This window comes from Phalacrocorax aristotelis, chromosome 19 (genome assembly GCF_949628215.1).
Source record: "Phalacrocorax aristotelis chromosome 19, bGulAri2.1, whole genome shotgun sequence".
NCBI classification, from domain to species: domain Eukaryota; kingdom Metazoa; phylum Chordata; class Aves; order Suliformes; family Phalacrocoracidae; genus Phalacrocorax; species Phalacrocorax aristotelis.
In genome coordinates, this window is record NC_134294.1 from 801,785 (window position 1) to 827,999 (window position 26,215).

The 26,215-nt window shown below is 44.7% G+C and overlaps 1 protein-coding gene across 2 annotated transcripts in view; it reads right to left on the bottom strand.

The window, feature by feature from the left end:
- Positions 1 to 2,912: 2,912 nt before the first annotated feature.
- CDC42 (cell division cycle 42) overlaps positions 2,913 to 26,215 on the bottom strand; it is a 28,895-nt gene continuing 5,592 nt past the window's right edge. The window contains exons 2-6 of one of the 2 annotated variants that reach the window (XM_075114199.1): positions 18,386 to 18,527; positions 13,019 to 13,091; positions 10,429 to 10,538; positions 10,126 to 10,323; positions 2,913 to 4,322 (exon numbers count right to left, since the gene is read on the bottom strand). In XM_075114199.1, coding sequence (XP_074970300.1) covers positions 4,233 to 4,322; positions 10,126 to 10,323; positions 10,429 to 10,538; positions 13,019 to 13,091; positions 18,386 to 18,490 — 576 coding nt within the window. In that variant the 5' untranslated portion in view covers positions 18,491 to 18,527 and the 3' untranslated portion in view covers positions 2,913 to 4,232. Of the gene's footprint in view, positions 4,323 to 4,602; positions 5,839 to 10,125; positions 10,324 to 10,428; positions 10,539 to 13,018; positions 13,092 to 18,385; positions 18,528 to 26,215 lie in introns of those variants that run through there. The other variant, XM_075114200.1, reaches the window with a different exon arrangement.

Here is a 26,215-nt window from a genome sequence, read left to right on the forward strand (position 1 = left end):
CCAACGTGTTCCTTATGGCACAGCATCGGGAAGCTTGGAGAGAAAAAAAAGTCATCAATTTAACATAATCTTAGCACCAGTCTGAGTTACAGCAGCCATGCAGAGAACATGCCCGCACCAGGAGCTACAGAAACAGCAGGGTCAGTTAGATCAGCTTATACACTGTGGGAAAGTTCCACATGTTAATAGCAAGGGATGGACTGAGCAGAAGGACATGTTTAAAGTTACCTCCTGCTCAGGAAAGCAACTGCCACCCTGGAGCACTCTTCCCACCAGTAATCAACCCCAGAGTCCAACCTCTTGTTTTGCATTTCTCATGCAAGTACTTCCCCCACAAGAGAGGCAGGATTTCCCTCCACATTAAGTACTTGCCTATTTAGCTGATAGTCTTCAATTTCCATATTTCAGCTCTGTTGACAACAGCACAGTGGGAAAACAAACTGATTCATGCTATTTGTCACCACAGCATACGTGCGTTTACCTGATACAGCTGAACTGGTCAGACTGTGTGCACGCTCCCACCTCCTTCCTAAGCCTCTACACCACATCTGCTCTCCTACATCCTCCCTTGCAGTCATTTTGGCATCAGCTTGACCACAGAAAACAGGCAGTAGAGGCCACCAGTTCAGCAGGAAAGTATCCTGCAAGATGTTACATTTCTGTGCAACCAGTGAACGTGATCGTCTCCCTGTACAGCTTAACGGAACCAGTGTGAAGGATGGGGTGGGAACACACAGCCAGGGCAGGGAGAGGGGATGAGCACTGCTTCAGAGACAACAAGCAGCTGCTGAAGATACACAGAGCCACCATCTGGAGTAGCCAACAGAAGCAAGGGCTCTGCTCACTACCTGCTTTTAAGCAAAACTAATTTAGTGTTAGGAACTAGAGATTCACATGAGAGCCAGCCAGAAAACAAATCACTGACCTAGGCCTTGTGCAGGACAAGTGGCTGTTTAATAGAAGTTACATGAATAATCAAAAGATTTCATTAAGAAATTGTTGTGCATCCCAGCTATTTAAACAAAAAGCTGCTCTTCAGTGTCCATGCAGCCTTCAGTCCTCAGAGGTATTTTAATACAGTTCTCAGATGCCTTCTCATCAGAGACTTCTGGTCCTTCACAAGAGACACCTTTAATGCCTGTAGCAGTTGGTTAAGGTGCCAGCCTCATGCTATTTGTGCTGGTGAGCTACTATATGTACCTCCAGAATCCTCACAGGTGAGAAGGAAGACAGCGCTGAGCTGCGGGTGCATCTTCAGGCAGGTGAGTCCTTTATTGTATAAGCAGCAACATGAGGCACTCCCAGCCCACAGCAGTGTGGCAAGCTGGTATGTGCTATCAAGGGAAGTGCCAAGTATTCCCACCTGCCTCAAAGACCCTTGTTTTCAAACCTGCTGAAAATGGCACTCCCAGAAGGGGAAGAAAGCAGTGGTTTTGCCTGCTTTTTGCCCATTTTGCATGCCTTCACACAGGAAGGGAGCCAGTCACCAAGGTGCTCTTACGCTCATACAACCTGGCAACGCAGAGCACATCTCACACACCCAGCCTAAGAGACACCTCACTACTGAGCTCCAGGGAAAAAGGGCACGGTGTTAAACAGCCCACAGGCTAAGCTGTCTGAGCTTGTTTAACCACCTCCAGCATCTCGTCCTCTCTCTGGACTGGGACAGCTATGCACTAGCAGAGTCATGGAGCTATCAGCCAGACTTTTGCAAAGCTAATGCAGCACTGAGAGGAAGGAAGCAGCACCGCTCCTCGAAAAGGATGTTTTTCCATGATCCAATGCTTCCAGGACTCCCTTCAGAGCCAAGTTTAACCTTGTGGCATCGATTTAGCAGAGCACACTCTATTGCTCAGCCAAATGGACCTGCATGAAAGGACTGGCACAGGTCACTGCCAGAAACATATGCAGAGGGACCAGAGAGCTATAGAAAACCCCCACATAAGGATGCATCCAAGGCAGAAAAAGCTTGACAGGGTAACCTTGCTACTTAAAGCAGAAGTCCTAAAGAGTTCTCCCTCCACTTGAGGGGCAGCTTCCTGCCTGATTTCATGCAGGTAATCCCTCGGTCACCAGTCTTGCTGCTGGCTTGAGACATATGAATTAGGTTTAGCTACTAGAAAGTGCAGAAGCCCATTTCAGTCAGCTGTAAGCACATGGAGCAGTCACCAATGCTCAGCTGTCACCAAGCGTTACAAGTACAAGCAGTACCTTCAACTGGGAGCCTGAGACCTACAGCCAAGCCTTGCCACAGAAGACAGTGATTAAAAACTGAACTGCAAAGTTGGACAGCAGCTCTAATCACTACGAAAAGTGAAAAGCACACAGTTCACACTAAGTTTTTGGATTACAGCACCCAAAAGTCAGCTTCTTAAAATAAAAGTGACCTTTAATGAGGCTCTTTGGAATGTGTTTTAATAATTAATACAAATTATGCATCAACAGTGTAAGACTTCACCATTTCTTTGGAGAATTAACAAAAAGGTGTCATAAATCCTGTGCAGTTTTGGGAAGGAGATAGGTATGATGTCATCTGTCTCTTCAGGGTTTTTGCTATCAAACAGGGGACAACAGGAAACTTCAAGGCTAGCTTCTTGACAGAAGAGGTGCAAGAGCCCAACAACCCCCAAAAGCCAACTTTTAATATTTGGGAACATGCACAACAACGAGTATTCCTCTCTTCAGAGCTGGGTATGACAGCAAAGACGTTGCATCAAAGATCAGAGCAATCTCGACAGAACTGAGGCCAGTAGCAGAGATGAGGGAAGACACAAATAGACAGGATTAAGCATTAAGGAAAGCCCAAACTAACTTGCAAGGAAAAGAGTGGGGCTCACAAAGGATAAAAGCCATATGTACAAGTCCTTCACACTCAAGAGAAAGGCAAGGGAAATAACTACCCTCAGGCAGGCTTGTGAAGATCCTTTATGTTTAATACATCTGAAAAGAATGCAAATACAAAGACATGAAAAAAGCATTGGTTCAACACTAATGAGTCTACAAGAAATCGGAATTTTGGAAGATGGAGAAGATTCCCTAGGTCTTAAAAAACTTTGAATTTGCAAGCCAAAATATATTTTTGGTAAAATCCCTACGATACTGCAGTCAGTCTACGTGAAGACCCTGTGCACAATCCTCAGTGGACTGGAGCCCATCTTACAGGTTCAAGGTTACTCCAGAGCAAAAATGCAGAAAAAAGGGGATTCCCTTAACTGGTCCCTACATGGTGCCACACTAAACAAGAGAAAACCCTCTCTGCAGTTCCTTCCTCCTGACACAGGTCTATCTTTCCACCCCTCCCTGAAGAATGCCAAGCCATCCAGTAAGAGATGCACCACCAGGGCCAGCTCCAAAACTCACACACAAGGTCCTTTCAGAGTGTCCAAACAGCAGCGTATATTCTGGTCATTTTAAGCATTTCTCTAATCATTAAGGTTTGGCAGAAGATGGATTTGTTAAAAGTCAACTTAATCCATTGGGCATGCTTAAAAAGGTGCAGTTATTTCTTCATCATGTGACAAAATCTTATGATGTCAAGATTAAGGGAGAGACTGGCAAGCTAGTTTCAAGTCCAATGGTGCATCCAGAGAAAAGGATTCTCCTACTCCTAAGGCTTCATAAGTTAGAGGATGGGGTAGAAATTTATGACCTGCACAGTGGAAAGCCAGGGGAAGAGATACAAGGCAACTTCAGAGGAGATGCAGATATATCTTCTACACTCCTCCTTCGAGGAGCACCAGCTTGGGACATTTTACTTTCCTCTATTTGTCTTTAGTACTACAGTCTGCTCACACCCAGGCTGCTGGCTGGCTGCAGAACAGCCCTAGAAGTTCTTGAAACTAGAAACAAATTCTGCCACATTGGCGTAAGGGACAAGGCTTCAGTAAAACAGCCTAGCATTAGTCTGTTACAGAAGAAGTCATCACAAGCACGCCTGGATTTTAAACAAAAAAAAAATTAGAAACAGTAAACAAAATAAAAACCTAGTACTGATCAGTGTTTTCTGGTAATACATAATTACTCAAAATTAACTAGTTTAACTGAATTGAGGGGGCACTGGGGAACACTAACATTCTCATCTCACACAGGGATTGTGTGGGGGAGATGGGAGTGCAGGGCATTTGTCATTATTGCGAAAACAAATTTTAAAATTTGTATCTTTAGTTTGATTTAAACATTGCTTTTAGTATGACATCAAACACCAGCTTTGCAGAAGGGGCTCTGGAGGACGTTCATAGCAGCACACACCTGCGAGTCTTCTTCGGCTCCGGAGGCTCCAGGGCAGCCAATATCGCTTCGTCAAATACATTCTTTAGGCCTTTCTGAAAAGGGGCAAAGAGAGAAAGGGGCAGTCTCATTTTTGAGTTTTCACACAAACAAAACCACAGAAAGCCAAGTGGCAGACAAAGCCCTCTAATGACAAATCGAGGTTTGCCATCTGCAACTCCCAGAGTCTCCTTGGCCCAGCTAGACTCTGTCGAAGCTGCGTTGCTGTGGTCAGCAGTTTCTTAGCACAGCATCTGATTTTCCGAACAGGAACGTGAATCCTTTGAGAGCAGACCAGTATACTTCACAAGAAGCAAAACACACGTACCAAAGTCATTTCCTTAAGGCAATTTTTATGATTAGTTGGCTACTAACACATTTCACATGCTAATGACAAAGCAGAAAGTGCTGCATTCAGATGGAAGAGCTCGATCTGGAGCACACCAGGTACTGCAGCACAGGCACCCGTGTGTCAGGGGAGAGAAGAGACAAGGCAAGCATGCAACGATAAATCGGTCCGGTACACGCTGTGGTCGGGCTTCCAGCCCCAAACACCCGACGGTTAGAAGCAGCCAGGTAGAGCCCAGAAGCTGTGCATGGTATCAGAAGTCAAGATAGGAGGAGTACGAAGCAGGTACTGTACATTGCATTAAGTGTTAAGCTGAAGCCAGGAAGTGCAAATCGGAATAAAGCTTCATCAGTCATTTATACAAACAACCGCAATTTTTAATTTCAAAATTTAAAGACAAGCTACAATGGATGTTTTCTCCTTAAAACAATAAAAGTCAGAAGCATGAGAGTAAGAAGCAGCTTTACATCTTACAGTAACAGGCTTTAAGGATCTATTATTGAAATGAAGAGGTCTACCATGTTAGTGAAAGCAAGAATTTTAACAGTTCATAAAGCAGTAGCAAGTACATTGGTATTTCCTTCCCCCCAAGGACTGACAAATACTCCACTACAGCACAGACAGCCAAAGCAACAGCAACAGAAAAACATCTCACTGCACAAAGGAGAACCAGAAAACCCTTCACATTACAGTGTAACTTGCAGATCACCATTTCATGTACTTTTGTCATGCAAATACAGTTAACAAGAGTCACAAGTAGAAATTGAAAAAGAAACACGCATTGTTTCTTCCAGCTGGATTCAGGAAGATCAAACATCATGTCTTAGTCTTTTGATCTTTCTTTAAATAATGATGTAACCAGATCCTTTCCCCAACAGCCTGAATTATAAAGCTACCCACATCTGGCAACCCAAGCAGCAGAGAGTTAAGCGAGTCCAGTTCATGTTCCACAATCACAAAGTTTTACTAAAGATCTTAAGTATTGTTTTCAGTCCAAGAACTAATACAGAGGTTGCTCTAAGATGGTAAGCAGACACAACAGCTTTCAATCAAGGTGGTTTTATTCATTTTTTTAACCAGGTTTCTACAGTAGTGGGACAGAGGAAGCAGCAGCAAGAGGGGAAGGAGAAAGTTTAGAATATACAGCACTTCCTTTTGGGCTGAGTTTCCGGAGGCTCGAGGGCAGCTAGGATAGCCTCATCAAACACATTCTTCAGACCTCTCTACAAGACAGAGGGGAGGAGAAAAAACAGCAGCCAGGTTAGAGGATTAGAGAAAAACAAGCAGATACAAAGAGCATTCAGGATAGACCAGGCTGAATTCACAGAGGCAGTAAGCAGATTTACTTTGCAAAAAACAAAGTAGATCGCAGGAGAAAATCTCATTTAGGTGACCCAGAAGTCAATGTCAGAGGCAGACAGACCATGTGATGGACCAAGTTAGACAAAATGAACACCCAGAAGGGCAGAGGCACAAACACAGCGGCAACTGGCAAGAACACGGGGGTGGGAGGGTCATTTCCACTTAGCTGCTGAGTATACACTTAAGGAGTTTACAGGGGAATAAACACCTTGGAGAGCAGCTTGTCTCACCACAGGGATCCAAAAGGTCAGGTAAATCTTTTTTAGTGACCTGCTGTGGAAAAGCAAGTGTCTCAGATACACAGACTTACTGCTCCCAATCACCCCAGCAGCAGCTAGTCCACAGCAAAGGCTCCGGACAACTCCTCTGCTTTGTGAATTCAGCCCCTGAATAACTGAAGTTCTCCAGATGGCCGGGAAAACATGATCTGGGATCAGAGCAGTACCTCCCTGGTAAGCCATCATCATCTTCTTACCAGACTGATAGCCAATGTCTGAAGCGATGCGATACCTTACCAGTGCTGCTATTTTGACATCGAGAGCCAGCATGGCAATGGTGCATTTCAGTTATTCAGTTCAGTTACCAAAGCAAGTATAACCAACTCGAGTCACAGGAAGACAGAAATGGAATTAGGATTGGAATAACTGAGGTCCAACACCAGACAAGCAGTCACAGAGCTGCAAGGAGTCCGCAGGGATTACACCAGATCACAAAGCATGCGTTGCGTTTGCTATAAGCACAACAGGAACACAGCAGCGTGTTACCACTCCCACATCACTCTGCCAAGTTACACCTAACAGCAGAAGTGAAACCTGGCTCCATTTATGCTAACTGGACTCGCCTAAATCTACTGTCATGAGCGCAACCTTTGTAAGTTCAGAAGAACTGCTTTGTCCCAGCTAAAGACAAACAGAAAAGCTTAAATTACTTCCTGTAAACAATTGTAGCCTTTGCGAAATTAAGATTTTTTTTTTTTAAATCATTCAAATGTAACTGGTTTCTCCCTCACAGGTTAGACTGGGTGTATCCCTTTTAGAAGGTCTTTAATCTTGTTTTACTGAAACACATACATGGGAGATCTCTAAGGCAATCCCATCTGGAAGCATTTAAGTCCATCGTGTTACATGCAAGATTATACTTGAAAGAACAGAAGTTAAGGAAATCACCATGTACAATCACTCTGTACATCCTCCCCAGCAACTTTTTTTTAAATGAGTTGCAACCCAGACTGACAAGAAAGCTAGAGACTTCAAATAAATAATGCCTATGTGAAGCCTGAGTACTAATTAGATTGTTTTTCTCTGCAAGAATAAGGCCGTAGTACAAACTCAATTATGTACTGTTAGATAGATTAAGAACCCCGGCAGGGCAAGAGTCAAGAAAATGTGCTTCCTTAATTCTCCTACTGGGAGACTCCTCTTGTTTTCCTATTGCACAGGAGAAATTAATTAGTTCAGGCGAACAGAATGTGGGATTTGTTTTAAAGGATCTAGCAAAAAATTTGGATAAGGGAAGAGTAGGAAAGAGACAAGACAGAGACAAATTTGTTGTGAAAATGGGAGTGGGTCCCATATAAATATATAAATAAAATAAAAGCCTGGATGATACAAGAGTAACCACGTGAAGGGAGGTGTGTTCAATACCACTGGCATGCAGGCCTCCATAGTCCCGTTAAAGTAACATGGCTCCTGTGCTGCCCCGGGAACAGGTTGAACTCAGGGTCCCTCTACCCCCTCCACTCACAGGGGGTTTAGGACACATTATAAATCTGATGGCATCAAAACTGTCAACCCAGCATCATGGGGAAAAAAGGAACTGAATTAAAAAGTTCTCCCTTGTGTTAGGTACTGGAACACTGAGCTTCAGAAAGTCCGCTCAGAGATTTAACTCAAGTGTAAACAGAAGCCAAAATAATTTTAAGTACAACCTGTCAGTCACCCTCTCCTAACAGGAAAGTGTTATCCAATTTTTACAGCAGTATTGGGTACTGTTTTGTAGAGAAAGGTTGAAGGCAGACATTGGAAGTCACAAAAAGGAATTGCACAACCTGAGGAAAGGGGGAACAGAACTGACTCCTCAGTGCTGCAGTCACCCAGGCTCAGGGAGGGGAGGATATTCTGTCTTTACAGAAAAGACTCAAACTCAGCCTCTTATGGCTTGCCTAGGACTTTCAGAACATCCGACTCTTCCACACAGACAAGCAAATTCTTCCTCCCAGGAAAAAAAACATGCTCTGGCTCCATGACTACTTGCTACTGTGGTGTCAGTCATCTGTAAATTAGTTGGGAAGGAAAAAAACACCCTAGACTGCTGAGGTGAACTGTGTAGATGAAAGCCAAGGTAAAGAGAGATCGAACTACCCAGCTGAGTCTAGCTTCAGTTCAAACCAGCTACTACAACATTGCCTCGCAGGTAGGAAAACAACCCTCCTGGCTAGGAAAGCCAGCTGACTTCCGTGTTTAGCAAGCTGCCAGCTAGATCACTGCCGGGAACTTCAAACAACCCTTCGCAGATAATCCACATTTCTGTTTGGCAGCTATTACTGTCAGGCTGAGAAAAAGGTGTTTTGTGAGGGAAGTCAACAACAAATAGAGAAAGAAGAACAGAGCAGATGCAGATCAACTAGTCTTCCAGGTGAGAAGGCTTCTGAACCCTCGGTACCAGGTTACTCTTGCTTCCTAAAACCATCAATGAGTATACAAGCACTAGTGCTCTGGAAGAAATTCAGGCTGAGCTTCCAAGTGCAAAAAGCTGTTCCCTGCAACAGATACAGTTTAGTCTATCTGGAATTAAAAAGAATGGATAAACACAGAAATTTTTAATCATATCAGCTCTTACTCTGGTAATTCCAAGTGAGCAATACAGTATTTAACCAATTAGCAGGTTCTACAGCCTAGTTAGCAGCAGCATTCAGGATGTGTCAGACACCATCTAAAATGGTATTTCAGGACTGAATGGATCTAAGAGAACTACAGGTCAAGCCCAAATAACCCTCAGCTTGCATGTGGGCTGTAAGGAAACACAGCCAAGGCCACCTTTTGATCAGGCGTTCCCAGGATGAACTGCAGTGTGCCTTGCCACAACACCTCCAGTGCCGGCACCCTGCACAATTCCATCAAAAGCCTCTTCCTTCTCAGCAAACACTCAGGCAAAGCTTTGTCACCAAAAAAAGGTCTCAGGATCCCAAATGGAAGAGTCAAAATGCAATCTGGGCAGAAGGTGCAAGGTAAGCAGAACTTCAGGCTTCGTGAAGTTCAGCAATAAAGCTGTGTGCTCAAGACACTAGAGATGAAAGCACAACAGAACTGAAAAGAACGAGTGACTTCATACTGTGCACCCCTCGTTCCCTGCACATCAGGTAGGGACAAATTCTTTACAGAGTAGCATTAAGGAAATTGTTAGAGTCATAGTCATTTCTGCAAGAGTAGGCATGCAAGATTAAGTTCCCAGGGCATCTGAAGTCAAGGCAACATGCCAGGCAGCCAGCCAATGGCTCCCATCCATCCCACTCTAATAGTCCTAACTTAAAGGGAAAGGATAATCATGATTCCTGGCCTCAAATCAGCTGTTTTAGTTGGCTTCAGACTCATGTTCACAAGTTAGTTCACACAACATCACCACATTTATGTCTTAAGAACTATTTCATTGTATTTTGCGTTTCAACAGAACTTCCATCTTAAGGCAGACACAGGAAACGTAGCTCACCGCCAACTGCACAGGAAGAGAAAGAAGCTCTTACAAGTATGAAGGCTTCTAGTCTTACAAATACTACAACTGACTTTTCTGAGAGGTTTTTTCTTTGCCTGCTCTCTTCAGCAGCAAGCTGTGTTCTGTGTCCTAACCCACTTGTTGTCCATAACACACCTTTCTAAGGTTTCAGTAGCTATTTTCCTCCAACACAAAAGCAAACAGCAAGCACATCCTCTTCCATCACCCCTCTACACTATGCCTAATCTTCACAGGCTGATGTTCTTTCTGCCAATGCCACCTCCTCGTGCCTTAGAAAAACAGGACATGGAGAAAGCTACTGTGCCACCAGCAGAAACAGAGCTCATACCCTTTCACATCTATAGTGAGCTGATTTTCCCCTTAACTGGAAGAAAGCATGGAATACAAGCAAACAAAAATAGTCAAAGACCAACCCTCACCTGCGTAAGTGCAGAGCATTCCACGTATTTGACAGCCTTCAGGTCCCGGGCCAGCTTTTCAGCCGTCTCTGGAGTTATGGGCTTCTGCTTGTTCTTGGCAAGTTTCTCAATTGTTGAGGGATCATCTCTTAGATCAATTTGGGTCCCAACAAGCAGGAAAGGAGTTTTTGGACAGTGGTGAGTAATTTCAGGTACCCACTAAAGACAGAGAAGACAGTGTTTGTTATTTACCACTTAAGATAACTCCTCAGATGTCTCTCAAATCACTGCAGCAGCTCCCTTTTCAAGCAGAGTTCGACCAACCTTTTCTTTCACATTTTCAAATGAAGAAGGAGACACCACTGAAAAACAGACCAGAAACACATCTGTCTGTGGGTAGCTGAGGGGTCGTAATCTATCATAGTCTTCCTGACCTAGAAGAGGAGAAAGTTAACACAGTGTTAGACCAGACAATGAAATACTACCCTTTACAGGTGGTTAGAACGCATATTCCAGCACAACAGCATTACTGTGATTAATCCTAACTCTTAAGCAAATACACATGCCCTGAACCCAAACATTCGAAGATCCTAGTTTTCTAATACAGAATTCACTCAGTTGCTATGTGACAACGACCTGCTTAAAGTCACAGAGCTGGGAAGTCTGACAGGAGTACGCTCCAATAAGTTTTTAGATCAAACACCCTCAGACGGCATAACAGTCTCCTCAATTGTAATGGTAGGTTGCAGAACACGGACCTGATTATAGATGAGGTCTTCTGCACCGAGTCCATTCATTGAAAGTATCATGTCATCAAATTTCATTACCTTGCAAAAACCCTGCAGTTCGGAGAGGGGAAAAAAAGCAGCAGTTTTGTTCACTAGAACATTCTGACTTACGCTTGCGAACACTCAGTGAAGCATCCTCCAAGCAGTTTGAGGAAAATGCTGCTGTTACAGGTGAGTGTGTTCAGGCCATCCAGCAGCATTCGCTAAAAACACACCAAAGCCCCTGTGCAGGCTGTGCTTCACATCCCTTTGAGTCCATACGAGCACAGACAGTCTCTGCAGGGCACCGACCACTAGCACCGACCCACTGGCTCGACCCTGCCCAAGCTCATTCTTAAAACTTCCTCTGCTCAATTCAAGTGCACTCTGTTTTTAGAAAACAAACCCGGCACTAAAGGAGCTGCTGTGCTTGTTGGCAATCAAATCAAACACTTGTTCAAAATGCCCCAGACTTCAATCGATGCTCTCTCGCCTATCATACAGGACAGAGACCTCTGAGATCTCAAAGGAGATGACTCAACACCTGGGACATCTCAGGAGAGGAAGATCTACAGTTCGAAGAAGGACTTCTAAACAGCTTGTTACAGCTACCATGCTTGGCCGGACACAGGGGAGCTAAGCACTGGCCAAAAGATGTTGGAGTTAACAGACTACTCCAAAAAGCTTTGTCTTCATAGCACAAATGTCTTAAAGAAAAGGAAAAAAGGTCTTTGTTTTGAATTTGACTGCTAGTAATAGGGGTTTTATCCATTCTTAAGTTCTGTAACTTGTGCTGGCTACTAGGTGGCAAAAAGCAGGTGACCTTTAAAGAAAAGCCTCCCACTTCAGAAGCCCAGCTCCAAAAGGAAAGCCTTTATACTCACAAGTGCACAATCACCTACGTGCACTAAAGCCACTCAGTAAATTTTCAGGACTACCAGAGGGGTTACTGCCCCCATGCTGACAGACAGTACATGGATACGCGTATCTACACACACGCCAATTTCCAGAGGCCTGAACCCAGAGGAGCTCAGCAGAGAAGGACCCAACACAGCTTGAACCCACAGAGGTACCAGAACAGTGCAGCTGAGAGCCATCTGAGTACCGGGCCCTACAGCAGCCCACACAGGCGTGTCAGGAAGGAGCCTCTCATCTCCACTTAACTCTTCTCCATGAACTAAGGAGTTTGCAATAACTAACACAAATCACATTTGGGAGAAGAATGTGAAGAACTAATTGAAGCTACAATGTTAAATTGGAAGCATATGATTAATGAAACAATCTTACAAGACACTAATGATGCAACTGAAAGAATACAGCTGGCAACAGCCAGATTAAGTTCTGGCAAGACAATTTTAGGTAACAGCTTATCAACTAAGCTCTCTTGAAGAATAGTTTGCAATGCCAGATGCTGCCATACCACTTTGGGATTATTACACGTTGGGGACTAGCAGTTGAACCAGTTTCTACTCTTTCTTGCTAAATTTTCACATGTGCAAAGCAACACTGTTTAATCACTGTACACTTCTCCAGCCAGAAACTGAGATACAGTCTAATAACCATAAATTAAAAATAAATCTGCAGGCTTCTTTAACAGCAGCACACAGCAAGAGGGCTTCTGAAACTGCACACAACATCCTGACTTCTTCTATGTTAAGAACACAGACAAACCACATGCACATCTAAGATGTTCTAATATTAGTCATTCTGTCTTGACATTTGGTCAAAAAAAAATAGCCTACTTACTAAACAAAACCCACATGTAATCCATGTTTTATTCAACACAATTTTCTCCTATAACTTTGATTAAAAACAAATGCCTTATCCTTCAGGTTCCCCTAGATTAGAGGTGAAAGCCTGAAATTTGTCATCTGGTATCACAAAACAAAACAGCTCTAAAAGGAGTGGAAGGTTTTCTTGGTTTGGTGGGGTTTTTTCCAGGTTGGGTTTTGTTAGTTTGGGTGTTTTTATTGGGGGTGGGGGGTGGGAGGGGTTAAACTCAATTTAGCAACTTCCCAAGGCCAGAAGAATCAAGAAAGGTTTTTCCCTTTCATTAAAAAAAAAGAACCAACTGTGTGTCTTCATGTTCAACATCACCCCAACTAAATCTTGGGCAGTTACAATGACACAAGCACTTGATTTCTCACCTGCAGTATCAAAGAGGCCTAGGGTGTAAGGCTCTCCTCCAATCATCACTGTTACAGCATAGTTATCAAAAACCTGGTAAGAAAAGAGAAACACGTTTAAGAGTATGTGAATAAGCCATCTTTTAAACTATCGTCCCACTCACCTTGCCAGACCACCTCAGATTTGTACAAGGGTCATCTGCACAGGGTGACAGAAGCCAGCAGGCTTGCAATGCTGTTACCATTAAGGCTGTTAACAGGACAATTCAATTTGGAACAGGGATGCAAGAGCTGTTTCCACAAGGAATCTAAAGCACAGACACACTAGGTACACCGCTGCCCGTAACTGGGTAAAAGCCACCGAGTAAAACACCTGCAACAGCTCTTGCCTGTAATTGCAGAGGTTTCCCACACTGCCACAAAAATTTCAACCTTCACACTTGGTCTGACACAGTGAACATGTCCCCACAGAGACGAAAATGATAAACATCAGCCCTGCCCTTCAGGGCACAGGGCTATGGGGCTCCTCACGGGACCCAAGTCCTCTGAAGTTCATCCTTCTGAACACCTAGGGAATACAGAGTCCATCTTTTCAATAGCAGTTTTTCCTCCATCTTTGGAGGAAGCAATAGAGTTGGTCAAAATCAGTCTGTGTGAAATTCACTCTCCATCTAAATGGAGAACCTATCTCCAGAAGACCAAGTTATATCATCTCTGTACAGCATCTGGCACAATAGTCCTGTCATCAAGGGCAGACCTAGCACACAGGGTAGCTAACACTACCATCAATGTATCACCCAGTAACTTGTTTACAACACAGCTGAGCATGAAGACCTACCCACAGCCACCTTCAACACCCACACCCTCAGCATAAAGGAGTATACTGAGGTCAGCATCCTTAATTTCAATAACCATTTTTTGTCTTCAGAACCGCAACAGACAGTATTTCAGGAAGTACCTTTAGCAAAAAATCCTTCTCACTGTAAAAAAACCCCAACCCGCCCCTGCATACTGTGCTGCAAGGTTACTAAGGAACAGTTGAGATCTCTGAATAAGGACAGGGAAGCTCTGCCTCAACACAAAACTGAACTCTGAGCAGCTCTTGCAGCTGAAGTAAACCCTGACATTAAAGAGGCAAGGAGGGGGGGACATGGAGAAATAAGCAGTCACATGCATCTATTAACAGGGCTTTAATAAGAGCTTAGGTCCTTGAAAAAATCCCACTAAAAATTGAGGTAAGACCAGCAAGACAGCACTTCAGAGCTGAGCTTCCCAGAGTTCAGATCTGTCTCCTTTCCACCTGACTGCGCTGGTTAAAGCAATACCTGACACCACACTGATTTTTTCAGCTTGTCACAACTCACAGCATCTGAGAAAGCAGCCACGGCCACAGCATGCTGCATATCCCCAGGCACATCCGCTAGAATGCACCTCTCATACTATTTTGGATTAGCATTCAAGACTTTGAAGTACTGCACAAGATTCCAACACTTCTCTGTCACCCACAACCCAAACCTTCACACATTGCGCCGAGTCTGCCTCCCCAGAAAGCATCCAGACACAAAAAAGATCTTCGGGCTGGAGAAGGGTGGAAGGCATTTCACATGGCGTATCAATATGCAGTGACTACAACTTCAAGACTCCAAAGGGCAGGTTCAGAACAAGAAACTGGAGCGCTCCGCGTTGAAGGTCAGAGCATTTGCTCTTTGAGACATCAGAAGGTGGTCAGCAGCTTAATCTCCCAAAGACATCCCCTCATTTTGCCCAGCGAACAGCAATAATACTTGTAGCTGCCCTTTAGGTGGATTAGCATGCATTTTCCCCTCACATTTCTGTTTAAACTCCCTATCTGCAAAATGGGAGGATATTTCCCGCCCCGGTACACCCACTGTCAAAAAGGTCTGGGGTTCAGCCCTAAGGTGGCCAGGGGTACAAGGCTAGCCTTCAGGCAACTAGAGTCTCATTGCATAATCCACAATTGTGCCAAAGAGGCTGAAAAACAGAGCAGCAGCCAGCCCAACAAGAAGCTTCAATTCCCACCAGTGCCAGACAGCCCATTGCAGGCAGGTCACATGAGCTTTTGTGCTACAGGACTCACACCTGATCTGCCACTACCCAAGTGTCGCCAGCACCTTTCCACAGACATGCCCCTCACTGCCTCCTTTGGGAATGGCAGTGACATCAAACACACGCAGGTGACAAACCACGTGCAGCACCAGTATGAAACCCATCTCCCACTGGTAAATATCCTCAAAAAAAAAAAAGGAAGAGCTGCAAGACACAGGACCAAGTGAAAGAAACTAATCTACCTGTCTGAGCTGGTGCATTCTCCACCGATTCTTTGGCCCCACTGCTGCAGAGCGCTGCGCTGATCACAGAGCATGAGTACAGCCATGGAGGGCAACAGCACAAGCTGTCTGCACTAGCCACTCCAGTGCCCACACACACCGAGGAGCTCAGTTTGAAGGCAGACTGTCATTGATTGCCTAAAGCACCCCACCTTCCACTCACTGCTGTGTGCCATGGACCACCGAGTCCTGCCCGCTTTGCCCCAGGGCCCTTATTCAGCCACAAACATTCTGGGGATATTACGGCTTGTCAACTCTCAGACCGCTTGCTTTCATTTTAAGAACAATGCTACCTGTTGTATTTCTTTACTTGTTCATTACTAGAAGAATTAGCCAGAATATCAGAGGTTACACACCAGTTTCCAGAGTTTTAAATACACCACGAGGTGTATTAGGATACACCCACAGATTGCTGTTCTGTGATATCCCCAGAACAGCAAGTTCATCAAGCCATGGAGTTAAGAGGTAAATACTACTCTGGAAACATGGCAGAGTTTCAAAAGGCACCACAAATGAACCTCAGCACACCCTGAGCACACTTGACCAGCAAGGAACTTTGTTTCTTTGAGTAGCTTTTCCAATTTGCTTGTTAGCAGGGATTTATAGACAGTACTACCACCTGCAGGACAGCAGGCAAACCCACAAGGTTTCAAAAACACACATTTAAGATTATAACATTTTTCAATATAATTAAGGGTCACCTCACTAAGGCTAAGTATAGAAACGCTCACTGCTTCAACTCACTGACCACTTTCATTTTTGTCTTGACCATAAAGAATAGTTTGAATAGGACAAGCAGACTCCTACAGGTTCAGCGTGGGATGTGGCCGTCCTAGACGCATCACACCAGGATACCCGGCACCACTCTCAAACTTGAGAATGGCAAAATGCAGCTTCAAGCACGTTTTCTTCTCTATCCGTCCATAATGAGAGGATCTCCGTGAGAGAGGCTGTGCTTGGGTCTCCGTGCCTACAGCACAACCCTCAAGTTCGTAACAGCAGTCACAGAATCCCAGACTGGCAGGGGTTGGAAGGGACCTCTGGAGATCACCTCGTCCAACACCCAGAGCAGGGGGCACAGGACCGCATCCAGGCGGGGTGTGAATGTCCCCAGGGAAGGGACCCCACAGGCTCTCTGGGCAGCCTGTGCCCCTGCTCTGGCACCCGCACAGGGAAGGGGTTTGTCCTCATGTTCAGGTGGAACTTCCCGTGTTCCAGCTTGTGCCCGTTGCCCCTTGGCCTGTCACCGGGCACCACTGAAAAGAGTCCAGCCCCATCCTCTTGACACCCGCCCTTCAGGTATTTATAAGCATTGATGAGATCCCTACTCAGTCTTCTCTTATCCAGTCCCCTGAGCATCTCTGTAGCTCACCACTGGACCTGCTCAAGCAGTTCCATGTCCTTCTTGGACTGGGGAGCCCAGAACTGGATGCAGCACCCCAGATGAGGCCTCACTAGGGCACAGCAGAGGGGGAGGATAACCTCCCTCGCCCTGCTGGCCTCACCCCTTTTCATGCAGCCCAGGACATTGCTGGCCCCCTTGGCCCCAAGGGCCCGGTGCTGGCTCAGGGTCACCTCGCTGCCCCCCAGCACCCCCAGGGCCTCTCAGCAGAGCCGCTCTCCAGCAGGTCCCCCCCAGCCTGTGCTGGTGCGGGGAGTTGTTTCTCCCCAGGGGCAGGACCTTGCACTTGCTCTTGCTGAATCCCATGAGGTTCCCCTGGGCCCAGCTCTCCAGCCTGTCCAGGTCTCTGACACTCGGACCTGGACACTGCATCCAACCTGAATACTCCTGGGTTTGGGAGTCCTTTCATCTTTAGTTCCAGATCTACAACTAAACACAAACATTTGTGTTCTATGGAAGTCTGTCCTATTCCTAACAAACTTCAAATGCTGAGGATCTCTGGGGGGTGTACAAAACCGACACCTCAAAAAGAGGCGGTGAAGTTCACAGCAACTTCTCCACAGCGAGGTTATTTTTATAAAGTAGCTGTTCTGAAAGAGCTATCAGGCAGGAGCTAGCCAGCATCTCAGAGGAGCTACCTGTTCTTTTAAGTTTCTTCATAATAACAGAAGAGTTCATTGACTGTTTCACCAAAAGGCATTCAACCTCTTTGTGATGCATTTCCAGATCTAAATTTGTTTGAAGTATCTGGACAAACTCCTTGATTTGCATACCTGGAGAAGGTGGCCTGTTCAGGCCCATCACAAAGAAAACTAGTAAAAAGAACATCCAGATGTCAGCCTCTGGCAACAGCCTCACTAAAAAACTCAACCACCTTGGTGTCAGCACGCTGATCTCGCATATGCAATATTAACAAGAAAAGCACTTTTCTAATAGAAAGAAAACGCACATGTTCCTTGCTTGCTCTTTAGATAAGCCAAGGGATTTAATATCTCAGGAAACTGAGCTTGTAAGACTCAAAAAAGGTTACTTAGAAATAGTCACGGACCACACACAAAGTTGGAAAGTGTTCGGAAGCACAAATGAGTGAGACTGGGCAGTCTAGATCCAAACATGACTTCAGCTAAGCCTGTGAGAAATAAGTAGCCACACTCCCTAGCTGACTGCAGGACCTCTGGATCTTTCAGAGTTGCAAAGCAAAAATGAGCATCATAAAATGTTAATTATAGTCCCCAACTATTCTAGCGACATAAAATACTACTTTCCCAAAAGATGTGGCAAGAACCGAGAGAGCAAGCTTGAGAGCAAGGTGTTCCTGCTGCTCGCTCTCCACTTAGCAGTCCCAACAACTGCCAATAATCTTGTTCACAGAACCCAGGTGCTGGCCATCAAACAGAACCGACCAGATACAGAAGAGCATCCCAGCACTACCAAGTAATGCAGAAGCCAGGCGGCAGCAGCAGCGTACCAAACACTGGTCATCACTTTCCCACGGCACATTAGTGGGCCTCCAACAGGAAAGCAGGCTATAAGAACAAGTATTAACGCATGCATGCCACAAAGGTTAGTTAGGAAGGAAACTCATGCTGCCCTACCGCACCATGCCCAAAGAACAACCAGAGTCATTCTCTCACTTACCGTTGGTACATATTCCGATGGGAATTTATTTGTTGTGTAAGAAATTAAGAGACAGGTTTTACCAACAGCACCATCACCCACGACTACACACTTGATCGTCTGCATAGCTGAAGTCTACTAGAATATCAACTCCAGTGAGAACCTAGAAGAAAAAAAAGACACACACATTTAGATGTTTCTAATTCTCACTAGGTAACAGTACATGTCATCGATGAGCTCTGACCGGAGCTCAAACCACTAACAGCACGTGTGGGGTCTGAAAATGAGACGTTCCTAGGTGAGTTGGTAGATCTGTTCGCTCCGCCACACACAGATAGGAAGCTGCTTATTCTCATAAATGCAAATACCTCCTGCCTGCAGCTAGACCCCTCCCACTGCATACAACTGCCAAACACCTCCTAAGACTATGCTTGGCACGGTCACTGTTCTGCGCTGGGAAGAAGGGCTAGGTAAATTCAGCATGGTTTTTTCCTAGTAACCTACAAGTGAGAAAAAACAACATCATAAGGTCTTTCCAGATCATTTTTAATGCACGGAAGCATCCAGCCTTAGATGCACCGAAAGCCAAAAGCGTAAGCTTGGGACTTGATAGCTGCTAAGTAATGTACAGGCCTCCCAAGGTGTCTTCCCTCCAGAGAAGATTTTAGCAGAGAAAGCTCATCAGGAAACACAGCAGTAAAAGCTTTGAAACTAGTTTCTGGTATAAAAATAAGCAGATACAGACAGAAGTAAACTTAATTAATTCCTCCTCCCCCTGCCTTTTTTTGGTTTTCTTTGAAAGCCTAAGAACAGTTCTACAATCTTTTGGTTAACGTTGCTACTTAACAAGTACTTTATCCCCACTTTGAAGTAGCTAACAGCCCTGAGAAGCTCAGCGGGGCATCCCGCTCCCAAGGAATCCTGTCACTCTCCAGCCATTACAAAAACATGATGCACCCAGCTACCTCGACACTGATCCAGCACAGACTTTAGCACATGAACTAAAGCAATATTTGCTATCAACACCTCCTCCAAACATTATTTAGCTACCTCTAGTGCCAGGCACAGCTACCCTTCATTAATATATTACTTCAATTAGAAAAGCACCAGGCCTGTAGCCATTCATTCCCATACAGGTGTGAAATCCTGACCCCAGCACGCATAGCGGCAAAGCTCCCACTGACTTTCAACATTTCCATATTATTGGAAGTACTTTTATTTACAGCAGCAAAGCCTTGCAAACTGAGTCTCGGGGTGGGGTGAAGAGACATCGATTGCAGCAAATTTAACCTCAGAATGGTGGCAATGCTTTTGCCTAGCAAGGGTGTTGCCACAGCTCTCAGTTCTGGGTAACTGCATGAAAAAAGCTGATTTGATCCACACTGAACTATGCATTTGGGTACATTCTGGGGATTTCACTTCTCAGATTGATCTGGAAGAAATACAGTGCAATTCCAGGTTTTTGAGCGCTCCAGTCAGAGCTAGCAACGTGATTTGATACCGCATGTCACATTGCCACGCTTGCAAGGGAAGGTGATTGCTAGTGACTCAAAACAAACTTTATAACCACTGGCTTTTCTTCAGATGCTGCAGGGATGTTCAAAGATTGAGACAGCACCATCTACCTCCATTAACAGACATCCTCAGAAGTTCCTAAAAAGAGTACTTGTAGGGGAATACTAATCACCGCCGTTCTCACAAGCCACGGAGAGATCCACAAGCAGTCAATTTTTTGGAAATGGCAGCAAAGACTCTTTCTCAGAGCAGGAGATTGGCCAGTATCTGGTACACCACATACTCACAGTACTGCTATCTATACATCTTGCAACATATACAGAGATGAAGGATTTGCGGAGGCATCAGGTGTTATCACCAGTCTTCTACTCGGTGCCGTATTTCAACATTACAATAACAGAAGATGATGATTTATGCAGCAGACCTCAGTTTCACACAGGATGAACAGCAGCATGCACAAAACAATATCAACAGGTCCTTCATTAATACTACACAAAGCTCTGAAATCTGGCCCTGAAGCAAACACACATTTACTCAGAAGACCAAAGCAATTGTTTCCATTTCAAAAGACATTTTCTGTGTTCAGGTTAGCTCAACTGTTTATATCTAAGTAATATTAGTCAATATTGCCTCCGCTGCTAAGGTGTTCACATAGCTGTGCCTTGCCACGCTGGTGGTGCTGATCACAAAGTCATCGGAAAGAAGGCAGGCAATGGAACAGCACACCTCAGACCCCAATTAAGAAAGGCTTCACATTCAAAATAAAGGTGGAAAAGGGGTGTCAGGTATTTGATTGGTTTTAAACAGAAAACGCATCAAAACACGTTCAAGCACACTCCAACTAAAGCCAGCCTAAGTTACCAGCATGCCTCGCTATTTTGCCAGCCTTATCAGTGCAGTAAAGCACCATCCTCTGCCTTCTGCTTTGGGATTTACCCAAACACAGCCACTCAGCTGTGTCGCTGCACAGCACAGGCAGCAGCCTTCGTGAATTCCTCTCAGAGTTCATATATGAAGTTCAAAACAATGCTCCACACTGCATTTCCCACCCACTTCTTGTATACTTCTTCAGTTTCAACTGGAAGTCATTACAGTGCCACCCAAACTCAGGAAATCTCTGCTCCGGCTGTCCTTGCTGACCCCAAGTGCTATCACAAGAGGAGAAGCACGTCCACCTCCAGCTTAACAGCCCTGGGCAGCCACCCCATTAGAGAAACCTCATCTCACTTTCCTCCCTGCCCTCCCCCGGCAGACACCACCTCCTCCATTCTGTATTCCTCCCCTCCCTTCCTGTTCTACCTCCTCTTCTACCCTTTTGCCCCAATTGTTTGTATTTCCTTGTTTACTCATAATTTGGAGGTTACACATCCACTTCAACACAGCCTTTCCAAACCCTGAAAGCACACCAGAGGAAAAATCCAGACTCTGAAGCACTTCCTATGCTCATTGCAGCGTGCCAACCCATGATTAACTATAAATCTTAAAATTCTGTATATGCACCCATACAAGAACAGCTCACATATGCCTTTGTTAAAAAAAAAAAAAGTGTGTTTAATGTTATTCTTTAAAACTCATTACTCCAGACAGCATCAACAAAATGAACCCACAGTATCAGGAAAGCACATGAGATCACGAGTGTACTACAAGCCTCCACTTCTTTCCCGTCCTCAGACACAGCCAAGTCCCCACGCTGGCTCCAGGACAGCAGCTGCTGTGCCCTGGTAAGGGTGCAGGTCAAAGACTCCAGCTAAGACGAAGCACACGCTGCACACACATGCCTTGCACACAGGTTGCATTATTCCCATACAGTCAATTCTGACTCTTGCGGTGAACAATCGACTTTATCTACATAATTACTCCCATAAAGTAGAGAACGCCAGCAGTTCAAATTACGGGTATTTCCCAAAAAAGCACTGCTTACTCTCACCCTGTACCTCAGATTCACAGGGTTGGTATGGTCCACATCACAGATTCAAACACGTACCACCCTGCAGTGGGTGTGGGATTGAGGCAAAGGCTCTGAACCCAAACCACCCACCACCTTTTCTTACCAGGAGACCCCATCCTTTAAGCTTTCCGGCAGCGGGAACAGAGTGCGAATAACCCAAGGCCTCGCTCTGGAGTGTACAGCAGAACCTGAACTGCCCAACAGGGGACCTGGAAAGGCCTGAGGGGCACTGTTGGGTTTTGGTTTGTTTTTTTTTTACCTCCTAAAGGAAAAATGAACAAAACTTATCGCGTAAAACATTGAACTGGCCCACTAGAAGTTCTCTATGTACCAAGCAACTACCACTTCCCTCACACAGTTGTTTAATTGCCCCCTCACCCATCAGACACTTCAGGGTTACATCTTTAAAGGACAAAAATGCATTTGAACACATCTTCAGGTAAAGGGATCCCCTCAGCCTTTTTTTTTATGGATATATAACTTTATCTTTAAATACTGAGATAAGATAGCCTAAGTTTTAAAACAGATTTAGAGTCTTAAGCATAGGCCTCCAAAGTCTTACAGTGGGAGAGTGGAGCTGTTGAATAAGTTATTTTACTTGGATTAGTAGGCTTTCTAGATTAGCTGGATGAGCTGCTTTATGTTTTCCACTTCTAAGAGGTCCACAGAGCAGTAGTGCAAACAAGCTCATTGTTAGGGAGCTTAGGTGCTCCTAGTAGTCCTTAGTAGCCCTGGGACCTACTCTTCCATAGGAAAAGTTTTAAAGACGCATACATCATGGACTTGTGGTTTAACAGTAACATAGTGCAATCTGAGATACGACTAGAGAGTAACTCACCCCCAGAGCACACCACCAGGGGAGGGAGAAACAAAGGAGGTACAAGGGGTTTGGGTTTGTCCCCCCTCCAAAGTAGCCTCATAAAAGGGAACATACATCTCCAACACCCAGCAGGACCAAAAAACTCTCCAAGTAGTTTTAAGTAGCTGAGGGAATTGAAACAGACTGGAAAACGCTGAAGTCATCCCAGTTTGAGTGCTGTGAGCGGCTTTTGAGCCATCTGGCCAAGGCCAGAGAGGAGAGCTGATAAAGACTGGGAATGTAATGCAAGTCAATATGACTTGGTTCTGTTCAGGAAGATCTAAAGGCTTCTAAAAAAAAAAAAAACCTACAACGCTGCATTGATTTAATTTCTCAGGCCTCTCTGTACTGTAATCAAAAACTCAAGTGCTTCAGTAAAGTACACATTAACTGATCAGACTTCTAGTAATGTTTGGATTTTTAACTTGTTCTGCATGTGACCACACCAGCAGGATTTCAAGAACTCAACAGTATCCTGGAAAACTGGGACCTAGCATCCTGGAAATTGCAGATTACAAAGCCTTGTAAACTTTGTCAAGTTCAGTCTGGAATAGAACCATCTGATGAACAGGCCCATTTTACAGAATTTTGCTTTAAAGCTCGGTTACATATTATGAAAAGCAGCTGATCTGCCTTCATGATTAATCCCAAAAAGTGGTTACAGAGAGATGTAAGCGTTGAAACAAACGACTAACTGAAGTCTCCAGTGGGAGGCTGCAGGTAATCATTCCCAGTGCAATGGAGCATTTGAAATACCACACTTTCTCCACACAAGCCTGTGCACACACACCAGAAGACACCAACAGATCACAAAAGCCTGAAAAAATCCATGGCACCTATGGCAGGTTCACATTTACTAAGCACAAGGTGCAAGAAATGCCGTCCCAAACGCACCCTAACACCGAGGGCCTCATTTTCCCATTTTAATGGCAAGGACATGAAACATGGTATTACTATAGGAGCTCCTTAGTTTTAAAAACTGCCTGTAATGCAGAGTATTTGCAATACCTTCTAGCAGCAATATGAGCTACTGACTGTGAAGAATTAAGTGAAATTTTGTGGCTCTTTGTACCCAATCTGTGTTCCCTCCTAAACCAAAAGGTAAGAATCTGTTTGATCTTGCCTCCACTCTTTCCGCACAAGCAGTTCGATGCAGAAACCGCAGCCTCCAAGCCTGCTAAGATTCCTCTTATTTTTAAACTACTGAAGTCTGTTTTCAGGTTAAAATGTGTACATTCTCCTAGCCAAAGGAAACCGAGCTGTCAAATCTGTCTACACATCCTGCACTAGTTTCCTGTCAAGCCCCAGCAGCACCACGACTTCCTCTTTCAGGCGGGACTGAAACTGCTGCCATTTCATCACAGGTACCGGCTAAACACAGCTTGCTGCAAGCAACCGTCAGCCGATGACCAAGAACCATTTCATGATGCTCTTTAGTATACACCACTAACTCAGGAGTCAACACTTAACCAGTCCGGCACGGCTTCCAGATCCTGCCTGAGAGCCTGCTCCACACTGCAAGAAAACAGAGTCACTTCTGAAAACTAAGAATAAACCATGTTCTTCCCCCCAAACAATGTAATTTTAGAGTAAACAGGTTATTCATCTAACTTCTGTGGGGTCAAAGCATTTGAAGACTCCCAATGAAAGGAACAATATTCACAGGATTTTACTTGTGGTATCTGTTAACCACTTTCACTCTTCCACACTACTTTCATTCCTTGTAAAAGCCCCACATTTCTAAGTATTTGTTTTTATTTGATAGGTTGTAGATGAATAGAACTAATAGATTAATCACATCCATTCCAAGGCACCTCTGCCCTACCACTGCAAGGTCCTTGCCCTCTGCAACCTCCTCTATCCCTACAGCAAACTAACACTTTTACTTTTAAAAGAGAAGTCTCCCAGATCAGGGGCACCAAAGAGATAATCCGCGACCACAACCCAAGCAATCAGGTTTTCCCCACCAGACACACCTACGAGCACTACAGGCAGAAGGTACTAACTGCACATCTGTATTACAAACCTGGCACAACAAACACTTCATTGCAAAGATCGCTCTGTACAATGCACCAGTTCTCTGCAAAGATCGCAAACTGCTAACGGAGAGACCGCACGAGTTCAGCTGTCAACCGTAGAGTTAAAAGACCTTGAACCTCTAAGTACACTGATATTGTCACAAATCTGTGATGCAAAACACCAGCAGAAGCTGCTCTCCAATTAAGTCTCTCTGGAGTTCAGCTCTAACTGGCACAGAAGGCAAAACTGGTTTCAAGAGCAGCATTACCATGGCCAGTATTCTCCTCTGCAGGTGTACAGCAGCCATTACAGAAGTTATTTGATCTTCCAGCCCAAAGCCCACCTTTCAGCCTGCTAGGATTCATCTTCTTAATGGAGATCTCACCCCAGAACTAAACACATCTACCACTTCCATGTGGTAAATGAAATTTAAAAGAACACATCCTCTAAACTACCTGGTACCCAAGATCACCGGCCCATCTTCCCCATAGCTCAGGCCGCTGCAAGCACACAAGCTATATACAGACATGCATTTGTTCCCAAGTGTTCCAAACTGAGCTTAAAGCCTGGGTACTTAATTTCTTAAACAGAGCTTAGAAAGGCTGTCAGACTACAAACCAGCACAGGAGTTGCACTCCTTTAGAACACTGCACATCATGAAGTCCAGGGCAAAACCTGTAAAACGCAGAAGGGACAGACTGAAGAAACAATCTTGTATCACATCAGTTCAGGATCTTGAAAAATATACCCTTCTTTTTAAGCATTTATTTTTAAAACTGCCACTAAGAAGTCAGACAATCCTTTAAATCCTATCTCAGAATTTGCCCTCCACAAGGGAGAACTATCTCCAAAAAACGGAGTTACTATTTGGTTTATATGGAAGGTGTCTAATTATAAGACACAGGGCCAAAAAACCTCAGCTGCATTACAAGTTGGCATCAAAACAAACACAAAAATTCAGGTAAAGATCCAGATCTGCAGCCAGCAGGTCTCAAATCTGAAGATGAAGAGACTGGCAGCAGCAAAGCACGCTGGCGGGCTCCATCTCACACATCTGCATCCACTGTCTCAAACTGATGCTGGATGCAGGAATGGGAAACATTTAGGCAGGCCCACAAAAACAAACTGTATGAAGAGACACAGGAACGCCGTCACCAGCACCATGACAGACCTAACTGAGCTCTCAAGCTGATATTGTTCTTGAAACCCACCAAATTTGTTATCATTACGGGAATCCTGTCCGAGATAAAGCATGTGTCTGGGATCTTGGAGCATCCCTAAGTCTGCCATATGACAGAGCTTGCATATCCCAACACCTCTGTGGTTTTGAAGCACCCATTTCTGGACAAGTTACTACAAATTACAAAGAAAGAAGCAATATCTCATCTCAAAATGCAAATGTCTGAGATCAACTGATATTTTTGACACTTAAAGCAACTTTCTTTTTCTAATTATGTCAGAATTGAGAGCTACTTTGCACATCTTTGTAAAGGCTCCTCACAACAAACTG